The 12,787-nt window shown below is 48.9% G+C and overlaps 2 protein-coding genes across 2 annotated transcripts in view; both read left to right on the plus strand.

The window, feature by feature from the left end:
* LOC148506431 (uncharacterized) overlaps nucleotides 1–12,787 on the plus strand; it is a 66,112-nt gene that overhangs the window by 7,980 nt on the left and 45,345 nt on the right. The window contains 2 exon segments of the mRNA XM_088446742.1: nucleotides 14–116; nucleotides 11,639–12,632. Of these exon segments, the coding sequence (XP_088302868.1) occupies nucleotides 14–116; nucleotides 11,639–12,632 (1,097 nt within the window).
* On the plus strand, nucleotides 446–4,266 carry LOC148506432 (uncharacterized). Its single transcript, XM_088446785.1, has 3 exons — nucleotides 446–467; nucleotides 1,383–1,498; nucleotides 3,349–4,266. The coding sequence occupies exons 1-3, from the start codon at nucleotides 446–448 to the stop codon at nucleotides 3,676–3,678; spliced, it is 468 nt and encodes a 155-aa protein (XP_088302911.1). The 3' UTR covers nucleotides 3,679–4,266.

Below are 12,787 nucleotides of genomic sequence, written 5' to 3' on the forward strand. Positions count from 1 at the left end.
GTTATTGTTTTAGGATGAATTGATTGGTACTAACAATATAAAGGAGAAAGAGAAGACGTATGTGAGGGGTGATCAGCAGTGTAAGGAGAAGGAAATCCCTACAGCTATCAGCACAGGTGAGTATCTCATACATCAGGAGCCATCAGCCCCTGTTATACTCCTGCTCTCCCCCTCACATCATGTCACTGTGTGTTACCAGCCCAGAGATCTGACCAGTCTCCTCCCCACACTCTCTGGTGTATCTTATACATCAGGAGCCATCAGCCCCTATTATACTCCTGCTCTCCCCCTCACATCATGTCACTGTGTGTTACCAGCCCAGAGATCTGACCAGTCTCCTCCCCACACTCTCTGGTGTATCTCATACATCAGGAGCCATCAGCCCCTATTATACTCCTGCTCTCCCCCTCACATCATGAGGATGTAGATACACACGGGGCAGTCTATGGTGGTTATACAGTGTCTCGGTGCTGGGAATCTGATAAATACATTACCCAGAATGCAACTGTGATTACACAACAAAAGAGCCACAAAACTGAGAAGCCGTTTTCCTGCTCGCAGTGCGGGCAGTGCTTCACCCAGAGATCCATCCTTCTTAAGGTGCCCACACACATACCGATGTGCTCATGATCCGATTTCTTGTCCAATTTCCTCATGAACTTTCACGGGAGCTCCCTTGCCGTCGTGATCACGATTTTGCAAAAAACTCACCCAATCTGTTTACGATCTCACGATCTATCGGATCGTACGCGTCGTGAGATTGGGCATAACAAATCGTGAGTTTAAAAAAAAAAAAAAAAAAAATAGGCTCTTGACTATTGGTGGGAAATTTAAATAGCCATAACAATGGGAGGGGCTAGCTTGGGAGTATAAAAGGCAGGCACCCTTTAAACTCTGTGTACATTCTGCTCTGCTACTAGATGAGGCTAGGTGTATTCCTGCTGAATCCTGTACATTGCTACTGTGCTCTTTGTATTTGGCTTGCCTTATACAAAGTTTATTCTACCTGAAAGTGTGTGCTACCTACCTGCATTCTATCCTGTTCCTGAATTCTGTACTGATGCATCCCTATCGGTATAGAGTGTTGGTCGCTGAAGCTGGGGTCCGGGAGATTAGGAAGAGGGCCCAGCAAAGAAGGACCAGAGCATGCTGGACCAAGGAGTGGCTTCTACAAAGGGATACCCGCTCTCACATGTCTCTGCTGATGGAGATCAAGGAGAACAACCCGGAGGACTATCGGAACTACCTGCGCATGGATGACGCCACCTTCCAGAAATTGCTGCATCTGGTGACCCCCCACATCCAGAGACAGGACACAAGGTGGCGGAGGGCAATCCCTGCTGAAAAGAGACTGGTGGCTACCCTGGGGTATCGGGCTACAGGAAGGTCACTGGAAAACCTGAAGTTTGGGACTCTCATCTCACCTCTGTCCTTGGGCGTCATAATTCGGGAGACCTGCAAAGCCATCGTTAAAGTGCTGCAGGACCAGTATTACAAGGTATGTAAAAAAAAAACACCACACATTGGTTTCTTGTGCAAAGAAAAAATGTTGTTTTTATTTGTTGTTAAATATTGTTTTAAATTTGAGTTTTTAACTGTGCCAATAAGGCAGAAAACTGTGCTGTATAGGAGCCAACTGGTGTAAAGAACACTACAACACTATGCCAATAAGGCAGAAAACTGTGCTGTATAGGAGCCAACTGGTGTAAAGAACACTACAACACTATGCCAATAAGGCAGAAAACTGTGCTGCATATCAACCATTTTGCTTAAACAACACTACATAGTAGTAATAAAGGTTTTTGAAAACATTCGAACCATACACAGCCACTGTGGCAAAAAAACACTTGCACACTATGGACCTCATTCAGAGTCGGTCGCGAGCGCTGAGCGCTCGCAACCGACACGGTTTTGGCCCTGCGCACGCGCAGCGGCTGCACTGCACGTGCGCAAGCCCCGGAGCAAGAGAAAATCTTTCGCTCCGGCTGTCGATGGTGATCGACAGCTCGCCCCGTTTTGTAGGCGGGGCGGGGGGGTGGTTTCACAAATGGAGGCGTTCCGAACGGAGCGCCTGCCGTTTTGTGGGCGGCCGCACTGACATCAGCAGTGATGTCAGTGGGGAGCTTCCTGCTCAATCAGACCAGGAAGCTCCCTGGGGTTTGCGGTTGCTAAGACCCAACCTTAGGGTCTCGTCGCAAGCCCCAATGGTCGCGATGGTCTTGACCATCGCGACCATCACCCTGGTCGCTAGCTAAGCTGTGGGTGGTAACCCACAGCTTAGCTTGCGACCAGGAGGCCGCACTTAATAAAAGAAGCGGCCGCCCTCATTCAGTGAGAGCGATCGCTTCTTGCGACCGCCTCTGAATGAGGTCCTATGTCCTCACAAATGTATTTTTTTTTTTTTGGTATACAACTTTTTTTTTTCTTTTTAGGCAGCAAATAGGCTGCATTAACTACAATATGCACCGACCTGTAGGCAACCCAAAGTGTGCACTAAACTGTAGACAATTTAGATTGCAATAACATTTTTACAAAACAACATTATCACCAAAGTTTATGAATCCCAATAGGTAGCCGGCTGTATGTGATAGGGTGGGTCAGACGCCAGTTTGAACAGGCCAATACACACATGGCACAAGTATACATTGTGGCCCCGGCTTCCATCAATGTGTACTTCTGCCATGTGCGTAGTGACCTTGTTCAAACAGCGTCATCACCGCCCTATCCCATGCAGCCAGCACCGATTGGGAGTCATAAAATGTGGTGATGGTAAAAGCAAGAACAAAATAAAGAAAAATAAATTAGATATCTATAACGGGGCGATTCATCCAGCAAAGCATTAAACACGGTAGTGCTGGTGCTTGGGGTGCTGGGTGGGGGAGTATCTCTAATTGGGCTGGGGGGGGCCTGATATAGGTGTTTGGGGCAGGGGAATATAGCATTGGGTCAGCTATATACGTTGAATTGTGTATGTTTTCGCTCATACACCTACTCAATAGATCATAATTTAGCCTTAGGAACTTTTTTTTTTGTATCTTCATCCATATTCCTCATAGTGCTGTTTACATGTGCCGTAAAGTCATCGATAGTGTCAGGAGGTTTTTGAAGCAGGCGTTCTGCATTCTTGAGAAATAAGTCCTCCCGTTCCGTATGGTTCTCCTTTCTCCCCAGGGTCCAGGTGCAATGGGTGTTGCCAGTTGTGTGGTATTCTCCACCTCATTGTCACCAAGCAGACTGAGGTCCGGTGTGGATCCCAAATCAAGGTCTTGGGTGGGAGTCTATATAGGAAGCAAAGAAAAAAAAATATATTATAGTCATGTTTTAACCCCTTTTTTACTACTTTTACAGTTTCCTAGCACCGTGGAGGAGTGGAAGAGGATCGCTGAAGAATTTGAACAACGTTGGAATTTCCCTAACTGTGGAGGAGCCATCGATCGGAAACACATCAACATCAACCCACCTGCCAACACCGGATCTTGTTACTACAACTACAAAGGATTCTTCAGCATCGTTCTCATGGCAGTGCTGAATGCCAACTACGAATTTTTGTGTTTGTGGATGTCGGCAAGAATGGCCGTGCTTCGGATGGTGGGTCCTTCAAACAGACGACTTTCTACCAGAGACTCGCCAACAAAACCCTCAACTTGCCCTCACTGGACAATACACAGCATGGCCTAAATTACGTTTACGTCGCTGACGAGGCTTTTGCATTACATGAACATGTGATGAAACCATTTTCACAGAGGGGCCTGACCAGAGAGAAGAAGATCTACAACTACCGTCTATCCCGGGCACGGCGCATTGTGGAAAATGCGTTTGAAATAATGAGCAACCGCTTCCGCATTTTCCACACCACCATCAACCTACGTGTGGAGAAGATAGACTGGGTCGTGATGGCGTGCTGTGTGCTGCACAACTTTCTGCGAAGAAAAACTACCCAACGAGGACCAGTCCCAGCTAGACCAGAAGATGTAGGACCTCCGGAGGACATTGCCCAGTTTACATCTGTGTCTGCACCACCAATTTCTACAACATCGACAGCACGTGCCAAAGAAGTGAGGGAGGAGTACATGGCCTATTTCAGCGGACCAGGTGAACTAGCTGACTATATTGAACATTTGGGATTGAACAACAAAAACATTAAGGATTTTGGTGTATTAACTGTGTCACTACTTACCAAGACTTCAGCAGACGGTCCAGGCACTTCTGCAACCTCCTCTTCTCCCTCTCGCTCAGCCATCAACACGATAGATTCCCTTTGTGGCTCTTGATCACTGATGAAGGACATCATATGGTAGTACCAGAGCGTGGGCTCATATATATCATCTGTGCCCGCTCCTGATTTTTTGGAGTCATCCACCTTCTTTTTTTCTTTAATGTACACTGTCCTGAGGTTTTGAATATTGTGCCGGATAGTTCTCAGGTCAGCATCGACAATGTACCGTTTCGTATACTCCAAAAGCAGCTGTAATGTGGCCAACTTGTGCGACTTGATGTTGTATTTGCGCAAACTTATTCTCCACAGACACTCTTTAGAGTACAGGATTTCGATGAATCCTCTAACGAACTCACGTTCACTATCCATGGACATATCTATGAGTAGTTATAGTTTTGTTATATTTTAATGTTATGGTTAAAATTTTTAATGTTCATTTTTTTTTTACAGGTTTTTAATATTTGGTATGGTATTGTAATCGTGTTTTTTCTTTTACTGGAATGTCATGTGTTTATTTTGTGGTATTTTAATGTTATTTTCTTTGTTTTACAGCATGGGTCTTCCACCTTTGGCCCTCCAGCTGTTATGGAACTACAGATCCCAGGATGCCTTGCCACAGTTTTAGCATGCTGATATTTCCAAACCTTGGCAGGGCATGCTGGGATGAGTAGTTCCACAACAGCTGGGGGACCAAAGGTTGAAGACCCCTGTTTTACAGGAATGATGTGTGCTTTTTAAATGTAATGTATGGTGTTTTTTTGGTTACAGTAAACACGTGTTTTTTTTTGTTTGTTTGTTTTTTAAGTTTTATTACTTTAAATTTATTTTTATTTTATCTGTATTGTATTTATTTTTGAACATGTTTTGACAAATTATTTTATGTTATTTTAATATGAAGAATCTTCCTGTAATGTATTTGTTTATCTTGTTTAAATATATTTGTTTATTAATTTTTCAAAAAGTTTAATTGTTTTCTAATTATTAGGTGGGTCCATGACATTGGTGGCCAGTTGGTTAGGTGGGGGGCACACATTGGGTAGTGGGAGCTTAATGCATGACCCAGCCACCGCGCCGCCTCATTACGGCTGACGGTGGCTGGGTCATGCATTTATTACCTGGGGGGCACACATTGGTGGGTAGTGGAGGGCACACATTGGTGGTCAGTGTGGTTGCATTTAAATGGTACAAATACTGATTAAACTTCCACACAAAAAAACACTTCAGTGTGCAGGCTCCGGACTGTGCTTCTTTCTTCCTCCATACACGATGCTGCACAAGATGGTGGAGGGGCGTGTACAGGGTTCTGCCAATCAAAATCTGCATTGTGCGATGAATCTTACGATTCGTCATAAGTTAAAAAAAACCCTCACGATCGGCTCCCATCGTGTTCCAGGTTGGCTAATCTGCCCTACAGCACGGCAGATCAGAGGATACGAGGTACGATGAGCGGGGACGCGCTTCGTGCTCGTGAGTATAAACTCACGATTTGGACTTATTTTAACCGATTCGTCGTCACGATTCGTCAAAATCGGCCTAATTGGATGAAAAATCGCTGTGTGTGTGGGCAGCTTTAGTCTGTTTGTGTTTTTATATCATTAAGCCATGTATTTTATTAGACACAACTTATAGTAAATTATCCTGCATATTAGAGGTCCCCCTCAGGCTGTATAAGAGCATTCATCTTGCAGCCTTGTTCTTATATATGACCATATAATTCTTCAAAATATTTGCAGATTGTAATGGACTTTTTAGTTGACACACATTGCCTGTATTCTCTCACATCTAAGGGTATTGTTCAGTGTCCTCCATGCTATGATGGAGATGGTGGGACCTATACATCCTTGTGGTGTGTTTCTACTTCAGGGTCCACAGGGTTGACCTTGGGGTATAGCTGGATCTGGATCCACGGGCACCACGCAGTTAAAGCTTTCACTGCTCCCAGGATGCACTTGGGTCCTTCCTCCTCTATACCCCGAGCCACAGGCACCTCAGTTTTAGTTGGTGCCCGTCCGGAGTCGGGTCACCCTGTCGCAGTGGGGCTGTTTATGGCAGCCCCTAAGCTTTATTTTTAAGAAGATAGGAGATAGAAGATTTATTGTTTTATTTTTTTTTTACTCTTCTGAGCGGCAGCATCAGACTGTCCAGCTGGACGTCCACGCTGCCGCTCCAACAACCCCGCTGGCGCTGCGACGCCAGTACTGATCTGGGGATCGCAGCGTGACCCCGGAGTCAGTACTAGCGTGGCTCCGGGACCTCCCACTGACTGCTGCCGGGCTTACGGGGATTAAGGTAAGCCGCGTGCAGCGCTGACAGGGAAATGCAGTCTCTAGCCGCCGGTCTCTGGGGACAGACCGGCGGCGCTAGTAGCGGCGGCGGGCTCCTCCTCTGCAGGCATCCCCCGTGCGTCCGCTGGACCACCAGGGAATAATGGCTGGAGGTTTAGTGGCTCCTCCCCTCAGCTCAGCGCGCCTTCTCCCACGTGTGCTGGCGTCGCTGAGCTGTTCCTCATGCGGCCACTCCTCCTCAGAGCTCTCCGGCGGCCATATTCTAGGCTGTAACGCAGACTCCCAGGCGATGCATGGACCGGTCCCCCTGTGTACCTCTCCTCTGCAAAGGGACAGTGTGCGCAGCGCTATAGCCCTCCCAGACACTGAATCTGGGAGGTTGATTGTAGCGGAAGGTGCAGTGAGTCAAATCCTTACTGCATTGTATGTGACTTTTGCTAGTGCTGCTGTCTGTGACTTATTTCTAACTTACTGTCAGCCTATACCTATCCCTTTCCTTTTCCATACGGCCCGACAGGTGTGTGGGGGAAGGGCTTTTTTCTGTGGACCTCGCTTGTATAAATCAAGTATTTGCGAGGTCAGTCACATACAGTTGTGTGCTGCACAGTTCCATATTGTGGGCTGTTGGTGTTGCATACTGTGAGTGCGGAGGTGTTTTCACCGTATTCCCTCTGGTGATTTGTTTTCATTGAGCATTTCTGTATCATGTCTGATGAGGAGACTGAGCACTCCGGAGCTCCTGTGCTGTTTTCCTGCAGACGCTGTGCTGCTTGAGTTGATAGGGTGGATCTATCTCAGGATGGTCTGTGCGGGCGGTGCCAGCTGGTGCCTGGCCCCTCTGTGCCCCCTATTTCACAGGATCCTCCTTGGGCGATGTTTTCCCAGGTGTTGGCATCTATTGCGGACCGTTTAGCGGTGCCGGCTGCGGTGCCTGTTAGGGCGTTGCCCCAGCCTAACATCCCCCATTCCCCGGGTATTCCGCATTTATTGCAGTCTCCCCCCGGGTCTCAAACCGTGGGTCCTTATGCGGGGGTCCCTGTGTATGTCCAGTCCCCCCCTGTGACTCAGCAGTCGATGGTGCCTTTTCAGGGTTATCCTCATGCTGCGCCTCCACCTTGGGTGGATGTACTCTCCAGCTCTGTGCAGAGTCTGGCGGCCTCATCCTCTGTTTTTCAGTCTATGTTGCAGAGTGATTTGCCCCCTAAGGCGCCCAAGCGTCACGTTGTGAGTTCTCTAACAGCGCAGCTGTCGGACTCGGATGTGTCTTCGGATGATGGAGAAGTTCATGAAGACACCGACTCTGACGCCGTGGCCCAGGAGATGGAGACTAAGTCCTCCATTAATGTGCCGGCATTGGTTAGGGCGGTGCGCGCTATCCTTCATATAGAGGATGATGCAGCGGCCCCGAAATCTAAGTACCCTAACTTTAAAAAAGCTAAGGTTACGTCGAGTGTCTTTCGTTTGTCTGACCAGTTGACCGATCATATGGCGGGGGCCTGGCAGTTGCTCAGTAAGAGATTCCAACCACAAAAGAGGTTGGCATCGAATTATCCTTTTCCTGAAGCGCATTGCAGGAAGTGGGAAAATCCACCGCTGTGGATTCCCACGTCACCCACTTGATTAAGAACGCTACGCTCCCATTACCGTCTATTTCCTCTTTGACGGATCCCACAGACAGGAAGGTCGAGATATGTTTGAAATCCATTTACTCTCTTTCAGGGGCGGTGGCGCACCCGTCCATGGCCATCTCATGGGTGGCTAAGGCCATTGAGAGCAGGGCTAACGCTTTTGGAGGATACTTTTCCAGAGGATGCTCCGGAGATCCAGAGAGCGTTAATTGGACAAATGAGGGATGCCGCTTCCTATGTAGGGGAAGCTTCGTTGGATGCTAGTCTGCTGACCTGTAGGGTGTCGGCTGCAGCTGTGTCTGCTCGTCGGCCCTTGTGGCTGAGGTCTTGGCGAGCAGATTCGGACTCTAAAAAGGGTCTGGAGGCATTGCCTTTTAATGGTGAGTTACTATTTGATCCGGACTTGGACAAAATAGTGGATACCTTGGCTAAATCCAAGTCGGCCTTCCTTCCTTCGGGTTCAGCACCGGCTAAGGTTCGGAGCTCTGCCTTTCGGTCCTTTCGGGTTCAGGGTAAGGCCAAGGGTCAGTCCTTCCCGAGGCATTCGGCGACCAAGGCCGCACCCAAGCCCAAGAAGCAGGCTTGGAGTGCTCGGCGCCCTTCTTCCAAGCAGGAGGAGATAAACCTGCTGCCTGATGGGACGGGCCTCTCTCTGGGGGACCCCAGAGTGGGAGGCCGACTTCTCCAATTCGCCCAGTGTTGGCACAGTACCACCACGGATGCCTGGGTTCGAGAAGTAGTCTCTAAGGGGTACGCCCTGTCTTTTCGGTTCAGGCCGCCCCGCCAGTTTTTCTGCACGAGTCCTTCTCTGGACCAGACCAAAGCTGTCCAGATTCAGGTAGCTATAGAATCCTTGCTACACGCAGGGGTCATTGTTCCAGTTCCGCAGTCTCAGTGCGGGACGGGGTACTATTCGTCTCTGTTTCTGGTGCAGAAACCCAATGGTTCTCATCGCCCTATCCTGAATTTGAAGTCTCTGAACAAATACCTCAGGGTTCCCAGGTTCAGGATGGAAACGTTACGTTCCATCATTCTGGCGATGGAACCCGGGGATTACATGGTCTCCCTCGATATCCAGGATGCCTATCTCCATGTGCCCATAGCACCGGCACATCAGCGGTATCTGAGGTATGCTATTCTGAACCGTCACTACCAGTTTCGGGCAGGCTCGTTGTCTCTTCAGGGCCGTTGGTTGGCGGAGGAAGCCGCCCTTCCCATAAACGTTCTAGAGCTGCGGGCAGTGTGCCGTGCTCTACTGTCGTCAGGCACCGTTCTTCACGGAAGAGCAGTTCAGGTGCAATCGGACAACGCTACCACGGTAGCGTACATAAATCACCAGGGAGGGACTTGCAGTCGCGCTGCGATGTCGGAGGTGTCTCAGATCCTGGCTTGGGCGGAGTGCCACCTTCCGGCAATCTCGGCAGTCTTCATCCCGGGAGTCCTCAACTGGGAGGCAGACTTCCTCAGCCGTCACGACGTGCATCCCGAGGAATGGTCGCTTCACCCAGAGGTGTTTCAACTTCTCGTGGACAAATGGGGACTGCCGGAGTTGGGCCTGATGGCCTCCCGTCAACTGCAAGTTGCCCGTGTACGGCTCAAGGACAAGAAATGCAGGCGCAAGCCTAGTGGACGCGCTGTCAGTGAAATGGACGTTTCACCTAGCGTACCTGTTCCCTCCGATCTCCCTGCTACCTCGGGTACTCAGAAAGGTCAAACAGGACGGGGGCACGTTTCTGCTGGTGGCTCCAGCGTGGCCCAGACGTCCTTGGTACTCCGATCTCAGGAGCATGTCCGTAGACACTCCGTTCCTTCTGCCTCAGCGTCGGGACCTGCTGTCTCTGGGGCCCTGCCTTTACCTGGATCTGGGTCAGCTGTCTTTGATGGCGTGGCTCTTGAGACAGCCGTCTTAAGGTCCCGGGGTTTTTATACCTCTGTCATCGGTACCATGCTGAGGGCACGTAAGCCTGCCTCTGCGCGGATTTACCACAGAGTGTGGCGCACTTACTTTCAGTGGTGTGAGTCCAGAAACTTTGATCCTCAAGTGTTCAGGGTTTCTAGGATTTTGGCATTTCTGCAGTCAGGTCTTGACCTGGGCTTACGTCTTGCTTCCCTGAAGGTTCACGTATCGGCTCTGTCTGTTTGGTTCCAACGACGGATCGCTACCCTGCCTGATGTTCACACCTTTTTCCAAGGTGTGCTTAGGATTCAACCTCCCTTTGTGCCTCCAGTGGCTCATGGGACTTGGCGGTGGTTCTCCGGGTCCTGCAGGGACCTCCCTTTGAGCCTCTTGAGTCCGTTGACCTCAAGTGGTTAACACTGAAAACTGTGTTTCTCCTGGCAATTGCTTCAGCCAGGAGGGTATCCGAGTTGGGGGCACTTTCCTGTAGTCCCCCCTTCCTAATTTGTCACCAGGACAGGGCCGTGCTTCGTACTCGTCCTGAGTTTTTGCCTAAAGTAGTCTCTAAGTTCCACATCAATCAGGAACTTGTGGTGCCAGCTTTTCAATCTCCTGAGCTTACAGCTGGTGAGGCTTCATTGGACGTTGTCCGTGCTCTCAGAGTTTATGTTGATCGGACGGCTTCTGTAAGAAAGTCCGATTCCTTGTTTGTCCTCTTTGGTTTTCATAAGAGGGGTTGGCCTGCCAACAAACAAACGTTAGCCCGTTGGCTTTGTTCTGTTATTAGGGAGGCTTATATACAGGAACGTTTACCTGTTCCAGCCTCTGTTAAGGCTCATTCCATTCGGTCTGTAGGTCCTTCTTGGGCTGCTAGACGTGGTGCCTCCGCTGTTCAGCTGTGCAAGGCAGCCACTTGGTCTTCAATTCAGACATTTTTGAGGTTTTATGCGTTTGACACCTTTGCCTCTCAGGATGCATCCTTCGGGCGCAGGATTCTCCTTTCTGCTCAGGAGCATCCACGCCCTTAGTTGAACTGCTTTGGGACATCCCCAAGGTCAACCCTGTGGACCCCCTATGGACCCTGAAGTAGAAAACAAGAGATATGGTAAGAACTTACCTTTGTTATCTCTGTTTCTACGAAGTCTATAGGGTCCACAGGGCGCCCGCCCTGACGCACCTGGCTTCATATGGGCTATGTGGCTGGTCACCAGTCTTCCGTCTCCCATTTCTGTGAGTATGGTTTCTTGTGTGTTCCAGTCTTCCTTCTCTCTGTTTAGTCTCCTCCTCCGGCCTTGGCTGCTTACCAACTGAGATGCCTGTGGCTCGGGGGCGGGGTATAGAGGAGGACGGACCCAAGTGCATCCTGGGAGCAGTGAAAGCTTTAACTGCATGGTGCCCGTGGATCCAGATCCAGCTATAACCCAAGGTCAACCCTGTGGACCCTATGGACTTCGTAGAAACAGAGATAACAAAGGTAAGTTCTTACCATATCTCTTGTTATATAGCGACCTGAATTGCTGTCATATCATCATATCACGTGCTCAAGGAAAGCTTGGTAAACCATTCAGCTACTACAAACAGTGATACTTTAATATGTTTATTTCATTCGCAGTAGATGGACGCTACAACAGGAATACCTCGGGAGACCGTAAAGAGACTCCAGGAGAAAACCCCCCTAACTCATTTCAGCGCTCTAATTGCAGCAGTTCTTCTCCTGACAACTTGGATACTGTTACCCCCAGTACAGCTCAACCGAGCGGTAAAATGTTTCCCTGCCTTGAATGTGATAAATGTTTTACCCGTAAAACATGCCTTGTTCAGCATCAACGAACCCACACAGGTGATAAACCATTTCCATGTTCTGAGTGCGGGAAATCTTTTACTCATAAATCCTACCTAGTAGAACATCAGAGGACGCACACGGGCGAGAAGCCGTTTTCATGCCCCGAGTGCGGGAAGTGTTTTGTGCAGAAGTCCATTCTTGCTACTCACCAGGTAGTCCACAGAACAGAAAAGCCGTTTGTATGTTCAGTCTGCGGCAAGTGTTTCGCGCACAAGTCCTATCTCATGATTCACGTGAGAACGCACACAGGCGAGAAGCCTTTTCCCTGTTTTGAGTGCGGGAAAAGCTTTTCACAGAAATCGGCCCTGCACAAACACCAAAGGAGCCACACGGGGGAAAAGCCATTCTCCTGCTCGGAGTGTGGGAAGAGCTTCATGCAGAAAATCATCCTCATTAACCACCAGAGAATCCACACTGGCGAGAAGCCGTATTCATGCTCCAAGTGCGGGAAATGCTTCTCGTACAAGTCCAATCTTAATGACCACGAGAGAGTTCACACCGGCGAGAAGCCATTTTCGTGTTCCGACTGTGGGAAGCGTTTCACCCAGAAATCCACAGCAGTTAAACACCAGAAAACTCACGATGGAGTGAAAGCTTTTTAGTGTTCTGTCTGCGGCAAATGTTTCTCACAGAAAACGCATCTCATTAAACATGACCGGACCCACCAAGAGAAGAAGCCCTTCCTGTGCTTCGAATGCGGGGATTGTTTTTCAAATAAAGCAAGTCTTGCAGACCATCAGAAAAGTCACCTACCTTTACACAAGTAACAGAAAAGGCATGTTTGATTAAAAAAAAGCTCAGGAATCATATAGTATTTCTCCAACTCTGACATGGACCTCTTTATATATCATGTAAGAGATATTTTGTTGGGTCCCTGTTTGCTATTAATGTACTCCTTTTATGTTATATGCGACTTGC

Source organism: Taudactylus pleione, unplaced genomic scaffold, assembly GCF_031769625.1.
Source record: "Taudactylus pleione unplaced genomic scaffold, aTauple2 ptg000404l, whole genome shotgun sequence".
Lineage (NCBI taxonomy): Eukaryota > Metazoa > Chordata > Amphibia > Anura > Myobatrachidae > Taudactylus > Taudactylus pleione.